Source organism: Physeter macrocephalus, chromosome 11, assembly GCF_002837175.3.
Source record: "Physeter macrocephalus isolate SW-GA chromosome 11, ASM283717v5, whole genome shotgun sequence".
NCBI classification, from domain to species: Eukaryota; Metazoa; Chordata; class Mammalia; order Artiodactyla; family Physeteridae; genus Physeter; species Physeter macrocephalus.
Window position 1 is genome coordinate 132,574,358 of NC_041224.1, and position 17,863 is coordinate 132,592,220.

At 43.7% G+C, this 17,863-nt stretch overlaps 1 protein-coding gene across 4 annotated transcripts in view; it reads right to left on the minus strand.

The window, feature by feature from the left end:
- Positions 1 to 17,863, minus strand: part of CDKL1 (cyclin dependent kinase like 1) — a 67,527-nt gene that overhangs the window by 24,953 nt on the left and 24,711 nt on the right. For all 4 annotated transcript variants that reach the window (XM_028495843.2, XM_028495842.2, XM_055088416.1 and 1 more), the window contains 2 exons: positions 11,767 to 11,888; positions 667 to 739 (listed from right to left, as the gene is read on the minus strand). In XM_028495843.2, the coding sequence (XP_028351644.1) occupies positions 667 to 739; positions 11,767 to 11,888 (195 nt within the window). The remainder of the gene's footprint in view (positions 1 to 666; positions 740 to 11,766; positions 11,889 to 17,863) is intronic.

A 17,863-nucleotide genomic window follows, 5' to 3' on the forward strand; every position in this document is an offset into this window, starting at 1 on the left:
CCAGTGAAACTGGACCCTGGCTGTTGTCAGGATGACACATTGCAGTAAATTGACCTTGTGGCCAAAGTGAAGCTCTGATGTTGGAGTCTGGCTTCTGTGCACAGGGACTGGGCCATGTTGTATTGGAAGGAACAGCAGGCTTCCCAGCATCTGTGAAGTCACACCACCTGGGCAGCGGTCCACTGTGCTTCCCGCCAGCCTCGCTGTGGCTGGGAGTGCTAGAGGTTTCCACTGGCTGCTTTGTTGCAGACTTGGCACCTCTATGTCACCAATGCAGACACTAGTACGTGTGCATTGTACTTGAGACTCCACATACTGCACTCAACAAGCATGAGCCACCTGGGGTTCCCCTCCCCGATTTCAGAGTACTTTGAGGGCTCCAGACCAACACGGACTCCAAGTGAATGGGATTCTACCTTAAATCTGAGCAGTTCCAAAGCAACGTAAACATAACTACTTTCTTAAAATCATAAAAATGCATCTCTAAAACCTGAACAAGAAGGACTAGCTAGGTTGGCATTTTTAGCGTCTACTTACCCCAACCAGGCTTACGAAGATTTGGGTAAAAAATTCTATCCACAAAAGTATGACATAAACTTTGTACAAAGGCTCCACCTCAGCTTAAGGGCAGCCTTCTGGTTTTTAGAGGGAGATCATGAGACTTACATTGTGCTTATGGCAAAAATTTACGGCTTGCAATGTCTGCCAAGTTATGCTCTTCACAAGATGTTCTGGTACCCTATTAAAAAAAAAAAAAGCAACACAGACACATTCTTTAGTGTTGCCATGGAATTCAGCTCAAAAAAAGAAAAAAGCAAACCGAGACAGCCTTAAGTAGTGGAAAATCCTAGGTCACACATACAGTCATCTAACTCATGCGACAGGCATTCCAGGGGTCCAAAGTGTAGAGAACACGTGATGCAGAACACTGCTGAATTCCAGGGACAGCAAGGTAACAACAATGTAACATCTACATCAATAGGGAGGGACCAGGAAGACCCACAGGGATTTCAACGAGTACTTAAGACCACCAACCTGGAACATCTGTGGCACCACTGGGAAACTGCCTGGTAACTTGAGCTCCCTCTCAAGTTACCAGGCAGGTAACAAAAAAGGAGCTTTTTGTTGATGGCAAGTTATTAGTAAATATCAAGCATGAAAGATGCTGTTTATTTTTTCAAGTTGCCCCAACTGATGGCCTTGAAGCAGAACTCATCTTCCACAGGTGGGCACATGGTTTCTTCAGATTCCCTAGGCAGCACTTTTTTTTTTCTAATTTATTTATTTATTTATGCTTGCATTGGGTCTTCGTTGCTGCGCGTGGGCTCCCCTCTAGGCTTCACGGCATGTGGGATCTTCCCGGACCAGGGATCGAACCTGTGACCCCTGAATTGGCAGGCAGACTCCCAACCACTGTGCCACCAGGGAAGCCCCAGCACTTTTGTTTTTAAGGTAATGAAGATTTTACTGATGGTAAGGAAGAGGTTTACATTGCACACCAGGCAACAGAAGGTCATAATAAGTAGACGCCCACGTAGGCATCTTGGTTCTTTCCTCACACCGCTCCTCTCTGGTAGCTGGCTGCATCCTGTTCACATCTCCCTGCCCTGTCCTCTATTATAGCATCTAAACCTCATGCCACTGTTCCCAGCACTTCCTCCCTGACTCTAAGCTTACCTAACCGGGGCAAACAGTGGCCCCAGTAGGTCCTTTGTGTGAATCAGAAAACGGTACCTGCTCTGAGAGCATTTTTTTAAAAAAATATTAGGCAATGAGCAAAACGAACTACAGAGAGAGTACATTTATTTTCAAAGACCCCCGCCCACCAGTTAGACTTAACTGTTTTTACAAATCAAACATTAAACAATGTTGTTGTGATCCTCAGCCAGAACTAATATGTACACCAGGGAGGAAACTCTGGAGTACTTGTGTCAAGGTGACCCCAAAAAGTCACTTCCAGCCTCCGGGAGGGGCTATGAGGCCACTGTTGTCACAGGCCAGATGTTCAGGAAATCCTTTCAAGCAGATAAGGGGAAGCTGGAACAGTGGGACAATGTGGAGGAAATGAAGAGGCCACTTCCATGAAGAAGAGCTGGGACATTCCTGGGCTGAAGTAGCTTTTCTCCAAATTCCCTTCCTTATTCTAGCGACATAAAGGTACAGATGCCAGAAAATCTCACCTGTCTAGAAAGGAGGCCTAGAAAAATACAACTAAGAAGAGGACACTTCAGGGGACGTGCTTTCCCCCAGCATCCATTTTTTACCCAGAAAAAAATAGAATATATGTTGATTATGTAATGAATTAAGTATTAATATAAGGTTATTCAGTACCAGGCAATTTTAGTCTCTAAGAACATTTCCCAAAAGAAATTACACAAAAAGAGCATTTAAAAGTAAATTATAATAGCGTATCATTAGCGCTCCTCTAACACTAAGCACCCTGTTACACAGTTTTCAAACGTAAAAATTCTGTTCAAGCTACCTAGTGTCGTCTTGGGTCAGCTACTCACTCCACTTTTTTTTAATATATATATTTGATTATTTATTTATTTATTTATTTAGGCTAGCCGGTCTCAGCTTTGGCAAGTGGGATCCTTGTTGGGCATGCGTGATCTTTCAGTTGCAGCATGCAGACTTCTTAGTTGCGGCATGCAGACTCTTAGTTGCGCATGCATGAGGGATCTAGCTCCCCGACCAGGGATCAAACCCGGACCTACTGCATCGGGACCACGGAGTCCCACCCATTGGACCACCAGGGAAGTCCCTCACTTCACTTCTTGATTACTCTGTTTCTGCTCTGGAATGCCAGGGCCTCAGATTCTATCTCTAAGACCCTTTTTAGCTGAGGATGATAGGAGCCAGGTTTTTCACTGTTGGTGGAGGGAGTTACAGATATGGAAAGGAAGAAAAATAGAATCTATGCTGTGGCGCCTCACTGGGACTGGATACACACGTATGTACAGAGGGCGCTGTGCTGAAAAGGGTGCTATCTTATACACGTGCTCCAGAAAGCTTTTCTGCTTAGGACAACATCTGACGGAGTGGTTAAGGTGATGAGAAGCGGCCCAATTTGGACTATATTTTAAAAATAGAGTCTTCAGGATTTTCTGAGAGATTGGATGTGAGATTCAGAGAGAAATCAAGGAATGACACCAAGTAATTAGCCTAAGTTGCTGGTTTATGGTGGGGGCCTTTACTGTGGAGAACGCTGGGGGAGAAGCCAGTTTCGGAGAGGGGAAGGGAGGGTGGCTGGGTGAGATGCTTCTCAGCCATGCAAGGGAAGACTCTGGGAAAGGAGTTCTGAATTCAGAAGGAAGGTCCATAAGGATAAATTTGGGAAGCATAAGCATAATGATGGGATTTATAGGCCTAGGAGTGGATGAAGCCACCTAAGGAATGAATCCAGAAAAAAGAAGAGAAGGTCAAGCCCTGAGGCCCTGCAACATGTAGAGATCAGAAAGAGGAAGGGGACCCAGCAAGAGACTGGGGTTGAACACCAAGTGAACTAAGATGACACTCAAGAGAACACAGTGTCACTGAACCCAACTGAAAAAAGTGCTTCAAAGGACTTCTGGGTTAAGATGGTGGATTAAACACACCCATCTATTTCACTCTCTCCTAAAACCTACCTAGAACGACACTGAAGCTCAATCTAAATATAATAAGACATCATCTCACCCTCAGGCAGCTTATAGTATCTTTGGGAAAATAAAAGTACAAGACAAGACATGGTGACAGCAGGTGAGAGCTACAGCTGTCCCTCTGGAGCCCACTGAGCTGTGGTCCAGCTTTTGACAGAGGTACTCCCTCCAGGGAGGGTGGAATGGAATCCATCTTCCACTTGTGGGAAGGGGTGCAGGAGAAGTGCACTCCTGGGTCCTCCACCAGTGTGACCTCGCGGCACTTCTCCTGCCTGCTTTGGGAACTTTGTTTCACCCCCAGGAACATAAAAGCTTCCCAAGTGTTTGGCTCCGAGGAGGAGTAAGGGGGTATCATGAGAAATGTCTGTGGTCTAGATTTCTGTGTGACTGTACCATCATTTTAGCCAATTAGAGACAGAGATCCTTGGCCACACTAAGTAAGCAAACCCAGAAAGAGGAAGACCGGAGATCCAGGAAGTGGTGAATCAAACCATAGAGAAATTCCAAGAGGGGATTCAAAGGATGACAGCAAAGGGAAGTCCCAGGAGGATAGCTGGTCAGTGGGCTTGGAGAACAACAAGGCAAACAGATGGAGAATGGGGGTCTAAAGGAAGGATATCACCAAGGGGGCAAAAAAGTGAACTAATGGATTACCTGATGTGATTATCCTGTGGAAAAGTATACTGAGAGACTATTAAAAAGAGTGGGAAAAGTTAGCAATAGAATACTAAGCAAATTTAAAAAGCAAGGCAAATATAATTTGCAGAAAAAATACAAAAAGAAACCCTAGTATGGTAAAATGCTCGGCTATAAGTAATATTTACATAGGCATAATAATGGGAACAGTGAATGCTGAATTAATTAAATTTTAATGTAACTATTTGGGGGGAGAAGGGGAAGCAGAGGAAATAATGGTGTAAGAGAGCTAAATCCTCATCTATCAGAATAGTCTGTAGATAACGTCTAAAAAGGTCTAAAAATTAATACACCAAGAAATAGCAGTACATCACTCTTTATTACGTTACATTGCTAGATTTAATTTGCTAAGGTTTTTTACACCTAAGTTCACAAGGGATATTCATCTGTCATTTTCTTTCCTTGAAATGCCCTCATCTAGTTTTGGTATCAGGTTATAGTGGCCTCACAATATGATTTGGAAAGTATTTCTTCTTTCTATATTTTCTGAAAGAGTTTGTGTAGGATTGCTATTATTTCTACCTTATATGTTTGAAGGAATTCATTCATCAAATATTTTAATAATAGAAACCAAAGTAGCATGACTATAAGGAAAACATATATATAAATCCACATCATTGGTGATAAGGTGAATTGGTTCAGTTTGACAAACCCTATGAGCTGATAATCCCATTTTGAGAACTTCTAAAGAAAAAGTGCAAAAGAAGAAAAATCTTCTTTTTGTAGGAAGATTTTGGAGTAGAATCATTTATCAGACAAGACACAGAAAATGGCCTCAATATTCAACAATGAAGGAACAGTTAGATGGTAATGTAACTCAATGTAATATCTTATAGTTAATAATAGATCTAAAAATTATACTGCAACATATTTAGAAATGCACATGAGGGGTTTCCCTGGCGGTCCAGTGGTTAAGACCCCGTGCTTCCACTGCAGGGGGCGCAGGCTAGATCCCGGGCTGGGGAACTAAGATCCCGCATGCCTGCCGAGAGGAGAGGTGGGCAGGAGGGTGGGGAGTGGTGGAGAGAAATGCATGTGAGAAAATATTAAGTGAAGAACAGAACTGGGGGGAAAAGTCATTTCATCACAGCAACACGGAGAATGTGGTGCTTCGCCTGGAAGGGCAGCCAGCAGCCTGGCTCCTTTTACAATGGTCTTCAGGTTTTCATATACAGACACTTAGTTTTGTCAGCACACCAAGACAGTATCCATTTCCAAGGGGCAGGTGAACATTACACAAATTTACTAGCCTGATGTATAAAGCCAGAATGCTAATTTATTCATCCATCTTCAAATTCTGAGTGCCAGCTTATGCTCTCGTTGTAGGCAATTCCATAGAGAAACTCAAGTTCTTATCAGAATGGTGTTTGGTGAGCAAAGAGTTGGAATGAGAGAAAGTACACAGTTTGATTGGTTATTGCCTTTATGCTGAGACAGTTTAATTGCACCCATCTCCAAATTAGGAAGCTGTCTTCCTTAGATAAAATGTATGCAATCAGTCACATCTAACCAGACCGGCAGCCTCCTATCACTTTAAAGATGCTTTGCATATCTCTGCCCTGATGCATAATGTGTTGGTTTCACAAAATAACTCCCAGGAAGCAAACTTCTGTCTCTCCTTCCAAGTTTTGGAAAGGATGGACTATGACCCTAATGTCCTGATAACAAAATTGAAATGAACAGAGAGAAACCTAAACAACTGCTGTGTGAAAGTGAACAGATCAAACTGCATTTTAAACACGTCTTCAGAAATAAGAGAGAAGAGAGAGATGACAAAGAAAGACCATGGATCTCTTCCCAGGTTCTCAATACAGTAACGGTCCTTTCCACCGCTGCTCCTCTAATATTTGTCACATTACAAGAAGTCAAACAATCAACATCCATTCAAGCTTCATTTCTACACAAGGCTACAACAAAGATGGGGACGAAAGGGCTGGCCAAGCTCCTATAGAAATAATATGTTCTTTGAAATTTATCCTATAGAAATATTTATGCAAGTGATTGTTTACTGTAGCCTTATTATTTGAGAAAAACTAGAAACAATCTAAATATTTATCAATGGGGGGGCTGAATAAAGAAACCATGGTATATTTGCACCATGGAATTCGATACCATTTTTTTTTTTTGAAGATGTTGGGGGCAGGAGTTTATTAATTTTTATTTTATTATTTTTGCTGTGTTGGGTCTTCGTTTCTGTGCGAAGTCTTTCTCTAGTTGTGGCAAGTGGGGACCACTCTTCATCGTGGTGCGCGGGCCTCTCACTGTCGCGGCCTCTCTTGTTGCGGAGCACAGGCTCCAAACGCGCAGGCTCAGTAGTTGAGGCTCACGGGCCTAGTTGCTCCGTGGCATGTGGGATCTTCCCAGACCAGGGCTCGAACCCGTGTCCGCTGCATTGGCAGGCAGATTCTCAACCACTGCGCCACCAGGGAAGCCCTCGATACCATTTTAAAAATATAAAAGTAGAGATGTATGTATGAATAGGGAGACAGCTCCCAAACACACTTAAAAAATGAACAGTATGTAGAGTTCAATCTCTTTAAATACATATATGCATAGAAAAATAATTAGAAAACCATTTCTCAAACTTTATTTCTATATGTTTCTGTGTTGATTGACATTTTTACAACAAACAATGCATCACTTTAAAAAAGAGATTTTTAGGGCTTCCCTGGTGGCGCAGTGGTTGAGAATCCGCCTGCCGATGGGGCAAGATCCCACATGCCGCGGAGCGGCTGGGCCCGTGAGCCATGGCCGCTGAGCCTGCGCGTCTGGAGCCTGTGCTCCGCAAAGGGAGAGGCCACAACAGTGAGAGGCCCGCGTACAAAAAAAAAAAAAAAAAAAAGAGAGAGAGATTTTTAGAGTTTTAGAAAAGTTCTGGAATTCCATTGTCAGAAACTGAAAACTTGTAGTAATGCCCTTTACCCACCAGATGTTCTTTGAAGAAACTATATGAGAGTCAGAGGAGGATTTGGTGGTAATGGAATCTGCGCAGGAAAAAAATGGGTGAAGTGTCTGCTGCACTTACACAGGGGCAGAAAAATGAAGAGAGAACACCTAAACCAGTTGTTTATGAAACTCTGACGGAGGAGAGACCAATAGTTAATAGAATAATAAGTACAAGGCCTATTCAGTCCTACAGAAGATAAGGAATATGCTTGTTTGAGAGCAAATATAAGCAACACGAACACAGCACTGGGAATTATAATGGACACGTATTTATGCCACTATAACAGGATATATTCTGGCATAAACTTGCCTGTTAGTAGCAGCATGAATGTGAATCTTCTCCAAAAGCCTTCCAAATGAGTTCAAGAAGTTACCAACATCTTACAAGGAGATAAATTAGTATCCATTTCAGATTCAAAGTAGAGATAAGTCTCTGAGTCTGATTTAGCAGGAATTATTTTTAATAATTAAAACATTGCCAAAGTAATAAATGGAACATGGAGAAAATATAAAAAAACAAAGTGGAAAATATCTATACAACCATCACTCAGAGATAATCTCTATTAAAATGTGTATTTTAATTACTTTTATTTTCTACCTACATATAAATTATATGAAAGTGAAATATGTTTTTTTATTATGGCATTTTTTCTTCATTTTGCAACCACTCATGAACATTTCTCTATGTCAATGTTTGTTTTATCTTATAAGCATGATTCTTAGCAGTTCCACTGTATTCCATTGTAAAGACATACTATAATTTACTTAACCAATCCTCTATCATTGGACATTTCAGTTGTTTCCAATTTTTTTATTATAAACAATACTTTAACAATAGACACTTTTTAAACTAAATATTTACACACATACTCAATTATTTTCTCGTGGTAAATTAACAGAAGTAGACCCACTGCCAAATTGCCCTCTTGACAGGTTGCTCTAGCAGTGTACTAATAATTTCCTTTGACAATATTAGGTTTTAGAAATTTTTAATCCAAGTAACTATTTTTCAGTGAAAAATAAAACATTGTTATGATTACTCTTCTTTAAAATCATCTTTAAGGATCAATTTATCAGTTTGCTGACTCAGTCACTCCACAACAAGTATTGAGAATATACCAAGTGCCAAGAATTAAGCTAAAAACTACTGGGGATACACAGATGAGGAAGGCACAGCTCTTGCCCTTGAAGATTTTATAGTTTACTGGGCAAACATAAATAATTCCAGAAGATGTAATGGATACCAGAGGAAGGAACTCCCGAGTCTCCTAAGGTAGAGATCATAAGGAGGTCATCTTTGAGCTGTATCCAAGGGCAAGCAGGAGTTTGCCAGGCAGAGTACAGAAGGTAGGGCAACCCAGGTGTCCTAAAGCCTAGGATGCAAACGATTCCATGGGATTGGAAACTGGTGGGAAATGGGGTGATCTTGCAGAGTGAGTGAGATCTTGTATCCCATGCTAGGGGTTTTTACCACACCAGGAAGCTTTGAGGAGCTATTAAATGACTTATGTAGGGGAGTGGCATGATCCACTTTATATTTTAGAAATTTGTACCCAGAAATATAGTGATCACAGGACGTTCTTGGGGTAAATGTACAAACCCAAGGAGGACCAACCTGCCACCAGGCAGGAAAAACATCAGCATTAGCACATTATCTTCTGTTGATATTGTCTAACAGATCACATATGAAACTAAAAGAGAACTGCAGTCTTCTGAGCTCTAGGTATTAGATCATCAACTCATAACACTGTAGAGCTGGAAGTTCTCTTAAATTTTACCTGGCACTAAACTCTCATTTTTAGAGGTAAGGACACCTGTAAGCAACTTGCTAACAGTCTCACAGGTGATGCTGACCCACTTGTACTGGGAATACACTCACAAAGTTTTATTTTATAGTATAGCTTTATTTTGTAGATCTCTACATTGAAACATAAAGTTTTCCTATGAATTTCAAATCGTTGGTTGACAGAGTAAACCAACTCTTTTACAACAGGGTAAAAGGACATTTACTCCTTAATGATGACAAGCAAAATTCTGAAATAGCATTTAAAAGATTGGAGAATCCAAATAGTCAGGATAATGGAAAGTAACTTTTATTTTTAAAACACATAAACACACACACACACATCCTTAAACTTCAAAGTAAATGCATATGATCTGACTTAGAATAAATCTTACTTTTCAAACTTGCTCAGTTATTAGTGTTCCTTAAGTCAATCTTATATTTGACAAACCATGGCACAGTGTCATTTGGAAATGAAGCTGCTTGTACTTAACCACACACGTGTCTACCAGTCTTTCCCTTCTCTAACCCACCTCTATATTAAAGCATTTTCTGGAAAATATAACAGATTTTAGCCAGTGGAGTTAAAAAAAATCTGCTTCCAAGACTCTAATCACTCCTCATCCTGTCTTTATTCTTCTGCTTAAACTATATGCTAAAAAAGAACTGACTCCCAATTGCTTTCAACCCGCCACTAATCAGTGTTTCTAAGTGACTCAATCTAACATGATTAATCAAACTCCCTGCAACAACCCCCAGTTCCAAATAGCACGAGTAACTTATACTAGTAGGTTTAATTGAAGTGTCACTTGCAAGCTGTCAGAAGAGCAAATATCAACATAGTCAGTGTTTTCTCCCTTGAACACATCACTTCTCTGTATCAATGACTTGTTGAAGGGAGGGAGGTGTCTGTTCTCTTGGCTCTCTCTGGCTGTGTAAATTAACAAGAAAAGCCTGTTCCATGGTCACTAATGAACCATGAACCACTTTAATCCCATCTGCCCGGAGGACATGGCAGATCATACATAACCACCACCACATGGCAGAGCAAGCTCTTGGCCAAGGCTTGAAAGCCTTGTTGAAAGAGCCTCAGCCTCCAGCCACTGGAGTGCGAATGTGAGCCAGGATGGTGTGCCGTTCCATCATTCTGATCTCCAGTGCACTCTGCATAGCATCCTCAGCAAAAGTTGGGCTCCCAGGAACACAGCAAAAGACAGAGAAGAGGAGATATCCTTCCCTGTTCGACTTCTCTGGAGTCTCCTCACCTTGCAAGTCAAAGGTCACCTCCTCCATGAAGTCTTCTTTGATTGACCCACTTTGAATCATATCTCCCAGGGCCTTCTAATCATTCTACCCTCTCCCTCTGGCACAGTGACTGGTTCCAGGGGTAGCTGCATCACCTGAGTGGAGCCAATCAGTCTTCTACTGGACTTTGTATGCAGACTCTACCTTCTTCTAGAACTTCCTTTCTTCTAGAATGGCTACACAGGTTGATAAAAGCCTGTGGCAATGCTTTCTAGTTCACACTTTTCCCTTCCTAACTGCTTCCATCTCACAGCACACATACATACCCTCCAAAATCAACCCTGTAAAGGAGACTCAACTCCAAGGTAGAAAGAAGCCAACACAGAGAGGAAGAGTTGGGAGTCGGTGGTGGTGTGGGGGAGGGGGGGAGAGAGAGAGAGAGAGAGAGAGGGAGGGAGGGGCAATTCATAACTGTAAGTTAATCAAATGATTCATGAGCACCCACTGTGTGTGTGTGTGTGTCTGTGTGTGTGTGTGTGTGTGTGTGTGTGTGTGTGCGCGTGCATGCCTGGCAAGATGGGAGAATGAGGGAGGGAGGGAGGGGAAAAGGGAGGGGGTAGGGAGAGGGGAATGGGGGAGGGAGGGGGAGGGGGAGGGGAGGGGGAGGGAGGGGGAGGGGGAGGGAGAGGGAGAATGGCCCCACCTAAGGCGATTGGCCTTAAAGACACCCAGCTGAGGAGTGGGTGGGAGGCTAAATCCAGCCTGCATTCTGCTCACCCTGGCAAGGAGCGACCTTCAGAGGAAGGGATCCCACCCCCACCCCCTGCCTTTTGTTTCTCAAACAAAGGCTCTGCCTGCTCACCGAGCCTCCTTCTGCTGCACACAAAGGTGTTGCCTATGCTAGAAATGTGTTGTAAGATCAGTGGGACCTCCAGAGTCACCTCTCCAATCACAGCCACCACCACTTCCTTTTTCACCTACACCCGGCTTCAGTTGGGTTTTTTGTCATTTGTAACCAAAAAAGTTCTGACCAATAGAGCAGACCAGATACCTGGGTTGCTTCAGATGAAACACCACGTTTGTTTTAGCCTTAAACTTCCTATTAGCCATTGTCTTTGAACTCTTCCTTTCAACCTCCAAGTCCTTATGCTTCCCTAGGCAGCCACGGAATAACTAATATCCCTCCTTTTCTTTCCTGGAGACTGACATAGCATTTATGCAGAGATAATATACCAAGAAATCAAGTTCAACCGAATAATGTAGTTGCTGCTTTCTTCATGAAAATGATGAGTTATGATTTCTTTCTCAACATTTCTGGTAACCCCTCAGCAGCAGAGTATGCTGGCCAAACACTGGCTGTCCTTTGCCTACTGTGAAAAAGGGTCATAACTCATTTTCCCTCGCAAACCCTAGTGTGTTTTGCTGTGTTTTGTTTGTAAACGACAGGTCACTCACCCTCTTTGGTGTTTGTCCAGCTCGTGGAGCACCGTGTGGTCACAGTATTCAAACACCAGGTGAAGCTTCCGCTTCCTCCTGAAGACTTCGATAAGGTTGACGAGGTTGGGATGCTTGAGTTGCTGAAAACACAAAAAGCAAGGTGCTAAAGTGGAAGTGTGAAAGACAGTTTTCTCTAACTTTGGCCCAATAGAAGAAAGCTATTTGTCCTTTAGAAAAATTCTTGTCTTGGATTGACGGAGGCTGTCGATAGCACTATCTTTCTTCACTTGATGAGCTGTTCGTTAGCAGCCTGTAAGTGAAAAATTATAATGATCCTGGTGGTTAGTGAAGGTAAAGAGAGATATGAGAAGGCTGGGAAAAAAGAATGAAAATGTCCCCTCCTAAAGAGATCTCCCTGATCTCCCTAGACTGGTTCAGTGTCCCTCGTGGCCCCCCTGAAGTATGAATCCTTTGGAATCCTTCAAACCTACTAAGTAATTGTTCAATTGATTGTTTAATGTCCTCTGCTGCCAACAGATATAATGGATACATTCTAGAGAATATAAGAACCATGACAAACATCAGGGTCTTGTGTTCTCTTGTTTACGCAGAATGATGTTGTATTCCCAGCATGGGGCCTTGCACATAATAGGCATTCGATCATTATTTGTGAATGAATGAGTAAATCAGGTTTCCTAGGCTGATGAAACCTTTTAAAAGAGAAAAATGAGGAAGACTCTCCAATCTGATATGCCTGAAGGAGTGTATCTAGAAAACACAGGCAGGAATGAATGTCGGTGTTGACAGAGATAAATCTTGTACTTAGCTTTCTGACCCCTCCTGTCCATGATCCTACTGGAAACACTACAACTAAGCAAACTACTGTGAAGAGAGCTAAAATGGTTAACTTTCTTTAGGGCCTGAAGGCCTCCGGGCAGTGATCTAAGAGAGCAAAAGAGGAAGCCGAAAGGCTTCTTAAGGTCTAGTCTCAGAAATCAGGTGATGTAACTTCTGCCTCATTCTAGTGGTCAAGCAATCATGAGACACCCCCTCCCCCAGATCCAGCCCAGGATGAAACACCACGAGGAGAGCAGGGCGCAGGTGTCCTAGCTGCGCTCAGCCCCTGCCAGCCCTCATCTAATTCGGCTACGTGGGCGAGCCCACGCAAGACCCCCTGAAGGAGCACTCAGCCAAGGCACAACTGTGAGAAGTAAATCATTCTTTTTTAAGCTACTAAGTTTTGAGGAGGTTTGTTAATGCAGCACTAGATAATAACCCTGTAGTAGAATCACCAGGGGAACTTTTGAAAACTGCAGATGCCCCGGCACCACCCCCAGAGATCCTGAATTGGTCTTGGACAGGGACCCAGCCATCTGGGTCCCCAAATTCTCCAGGTGATTTGATATGTAGACAGAGGTATTAATCATAGGTAAACAGATATTTCATAAATGATAAAAGACAGAAGGAGAAAAAGTGAAGTTCTTGAACTGCACACTCTAGCACATTTGTATAGTGAGAAGAGAAACAGTCAGCAAGAGAAGTACTAAGAAAGACAATTATTTTCTCATTTTCTTTGTAAAACCTCTCTATCTTCAAGATGTGAAATTCCTGCTCCAGCGATTACACTTGATGAAACAAATATAAAACAGCCAAGACACTCTAAAGCCCATTAGCCACATTTGGGCCTTAGAACAGAAGGCACTCCAAGCTATAAAGCCCCAGATTTACGTTCCCATAGCTGGAAACTTTTAGCCTGAACTAACACTTTCCAGATATAGGAGGACAGAACTGACTGCTGTTTTAAACCAAAGAATTGCATTGGCTCAGATGTCTCAAACAGAAAGCAAACAACCAAGTTTAAAGGGGATAAATAGCAGCTTTATGACAATTAGCAGAAAGCAGAAATTTTCTTACAGCCTCTGAAAAATAACTGTCCGAAGGCCCAGACCTCAAATCTTGGATTCTTTTCATTTTCCATGTTCCATATGTAGTCCTCACATCTTCAGCCAACTTTTTTAGCGAAAGTACAAGTGTATCAATTCTACCGAAACAAATAACCTGGACCTTCTCAGATGCCAAGACTGACACCTCCAACTTGTCACATCCATACCTGCAGTGATCACCAGGGGCACTGCTGCCTCAGGATAAAACCCAAAGATCCTCTCTCAAGTAAGCAGATTTGACCTCTGCTTACTTCTGCAGCCCCATCTCTTAAACCCTAGACTGAATTTCTCTCACTTCTTCAAAGGCTCACACTCCCTCTCGCTTCAGGACCTGTTCACCCAGTTCTCTCTCTGAAACACTCGCATCCTCCAGATGTCACTTTCTACGTCTGGCCCGCCTCTGCCCCACCCGACACCCTGGTATGAACTAAAAGAGCTATAACTCCGCAACCCAAGCGTGGGGACCATGTAGCAGGTAAAGAGCATTGTCACAGCAGGATCCATTGAACCGAGTGGCACTGTAAATATTATATTACACCCATCTTCCTGTTACTGCACACCTTTTGAAAACCCAGATTCTAATAGTTGCTGCATATTCTATTCAAATAACAGAGATTCTCTCCGATTTTTGTGTATTATAAATAAGGTTTTGATGAACAAGCTACTAACCAGCTGACCTTAACTTTGAATAATTTAATTTAATTTCTCTAGGCCTCAGTTTTCCATCTGTGAGAGCAGGAAGCTCAAGGGCTGCTGTGACAGCTTCATAACACAAAGCACATGAAACAGTGTCAGGTCACATTGTTCTCTCCAGGAAGCTTAACTGTTAATATTGTTATTGGGGGTTCAGTCTATTTCTATTTAGGCTGACTTTCTCAATTCATTTTATTCAACAAGTATTTATCTAAATGTGCTTAAGGCACTCTGCTAGTCCTAAGGATATAGAGACAAATAAAGCAAGTACTTGACCCTACTCTCAAGGAGCTTAGAACCTAGGAGGGGAGACAGATGTGGAACAAGTAGTTACAGACGTGATAAGTGTTACAAAAAGCCCCCAGGAAAGGGCACCTGGCTCGAGGGTAATGAGTGGCCCAGGGAAGATCTCCTTGGGGAAGGTGGCCATTTAAGAAGTTAGTTGGGCACCATTTAGAGTCCCAGGAGTACAACATAAAGCTCTAAACAGATATGGCCAACCTGCTTTCCAAAAGGATCAAACATACTTACACCTCTGCCAGGAGTGTGAGAGTACTTTTCACCATACCACTGAGGCGCATATAGACATTTAAGGCTTGTGACGTTTATCGTCAAATGCGAGGGCTTCCAATGCCTCTGGCAACATAGGAAGATGTCATGTGACACTTAAACCACTTGTCTCTCCTATCCCCTGCCATGAGACAACCTTTATGTAGCTGCAAATAGCCAATAACTTATTTCTCAACTGACTTCCAGAAAATTCTTCATTTAGAAAAATCAATTGCCTAAGACTAAATTCTAATTAGGACTTACAAACGTTAAATTATAAATATTTTATTTTATTATTATTTTTTTTTGCGGCACGCGGGCCTCTCACTGTTGTGGCCTCTCCCGTTGCGGAGCACAGGCTCCGGACGCGCAGGCTCAGCGGCCATGGCTCACGGGCCCAGCCGCTCCGCGGCATGTGGGATCCTCCCGGACCGAGGCACGAAGCCGTGTCCCCTGCACCAGCAGGCGGACTCTCAACCACTGCACCACGAGGGAAGCCCTAAATTATAAATATTTTAGAATAAATTATTAACTCTCTGTAGGTAGCCAGGATTCTGGGTGACCTGAAAACATTCCAGAGCAGCAGATATCTGGGAGCCAGTCCCTGTCCTGGCTGTGTTCTTTGTTATATTATAACAAAGATCTGAGAGTGTCTGCTCAGCCTCTGGCACTATTCAAGGCACTAGGGACACACTGGTGAATGGGACGGAGGACTCGGGCATTAAGCAAAGAAGTGCCATGAAGAGCCCTCCATATATAAAAGACTAGGCTGCCTTAGAGGAACTGTCCTTAGGAAGTGACTTTGAACTGAGTCCTGGAGGGTGAGAAAGGTCTGACCAGACCAAGGGAAGTGGTGGTGGTAGAGAGATGGTGGCTTTCCAGGCAGAGGACTGGCTCTGAGCCAGGAGGGAACTTACGCCACTTAAGGAACTGCAGGATGGTGTGGTTTGAGTGTCAAGCACATGGAACTGATGCCAGTGAGACAGGCAGAAGGCAGGTCCTGTGGGGCCTTGCAGGACATACTAAGAAATTTACGTTTCATCCTAAGTGCAATGGGAAGCTACCGGAAGGAATTTTAGCAAGATGTGATAATTTACCATTTGGGTTTTTAAAAGCTCACTATGATGGCAGGATACGGAATGGCTCAGAGGAGGCAATACAGTGAGAGGAGACCAGTGAAGAGCCTGTTGATAGCTGAGAGCTTGGACCAGTGCTGAGGCAGGGGAGATGGCAAGAAAGGCACTGTTTGGAGATAGATTTTATTATTAGAATAGTCCGGATGTGGTGATGGACTGGAGGTGAGGGACGCAGGAGAGGGTGTCAAGAATGACCAAAGGTTTGTATAATGGGGGTGGATGGTGGTGCCATGACTGAGAGGAAGAGCAGGTTTTTGGGGGGGAAGGAATTACTGTTCTGGCACGTTGGGTTGACAGGGACTCCGAGATACCAATACAGTCGTCAGGTCGGCTGGAGTTTGAGTTGAAGATAAAAGCCGGGGAGTCAGCATGAGTATAAGCAAAGCCATGGCTAGAAGTGATTGCCCAGAAGAGTGAGTGAGAAGGAAGAGGCCAAGGAACCCCAGCACCCAGATATGTGGTAGATGAGGAGGAAGCAGAGGAGGGGAAAGGGAAGAAGGTCCCCCAAGATAAGAGAGAAGACAGCAGAACGTGACACTACAGAGATACCGTGGAAGGAGGAAGTGGTCCACGGTGATGATGCTGCTGAAGAGTCAAGTGGGAAGAAGCCTGAGAGGCACCCGGGGGGGGGTGTCCCAAAGGGGTTCGTGTGACCTCACCGGAAGCAGCGTCAGTGCAGTGGTGAGATCAGGAGCCAGCTGTGGCGGATTTAGCATCCCCAAACCGTACTCTTCTCTGTTGACTCCCCTTACCTCAGGGGCAGAGCTCAGAGGGACACCTCTGGTCCTGAATCCAGTCTGCAATTGGTAGCCTGGAGGTCTTGATTAAGGCTCCGATATTGTGAATGTTTGCATTGACAAAAGTTTGGATGTTTCTTCTTCAACCTTGAATGGGTTCCTTTAGGGGCATTGGGAGGAATTAGATGAGAAGAACCAAGCAACATGATGGATGGACTGTCCACAAGCTTACTCAACATGCTTATTATACATAGGAGTCTTAACAGAACAGACTAAATTACCATACGTACTACAAAGATGGAGTTCAGGGCTCTTTTAATTCTAATTCCTTCCTGTTTATGAGTATGTGAAACCAAAGCCTCAGGCCTGGTCTTATTCCTCAGCACTCTGAATTGTGCTGGCTCAATCTTGGGGATGTCAATGCCTCTTCCCAGGCCAGTCACCATCCTTCAGTTATTCTATATCTAGAAGCCTGGGCCACCTCAGACTCAGATTTAGGGTCTCTTATATAAGGTTTCTGCCTTTGCTGCTGCTATTTTATTTTGGTCTCCTTTTTATTTTCTCTGCTTTTTGAATATGGATGTTTCCTACTGCGCTGCGAAGCGAAGCATTTTCTCTGACATCAAAAAAAGAATGCTATTTTCACCCACTGAATTTAACCTGAGCCCTGCTTGGTTTCCCCCACAGAGCTGAGAGGGCTACACATGCTTCTTGGGCAGCGCCTCCACCCTGTCATCGGCCCTTTGTCCTCACTGCCCACCTATCCGTTGTGATAAGCTCAGGCTTCTACATCCTCTAAGGTCAAACGTCTGGCCTTAGCATTTTGAAGAATTTTTGACCTAGCTGCCAACACTTCAGATCAGGAAATGTTACTTTAAAAACCTGGTTACCGGGGCTTCCCTGGTGGCGCATTGGTTGCGCGTCCGCCTGCCGGTGCAGGGAAACCGGGTTCGCGTCCCGGTCTGGGAGGATCCCACGTGCCGCGGAGCGGCTGGGCCCGTGAGCCATGGCCGCTGGGCCTGCGCGTCCGGAGCCTGTGCTCCGCAACGGGAGAGGC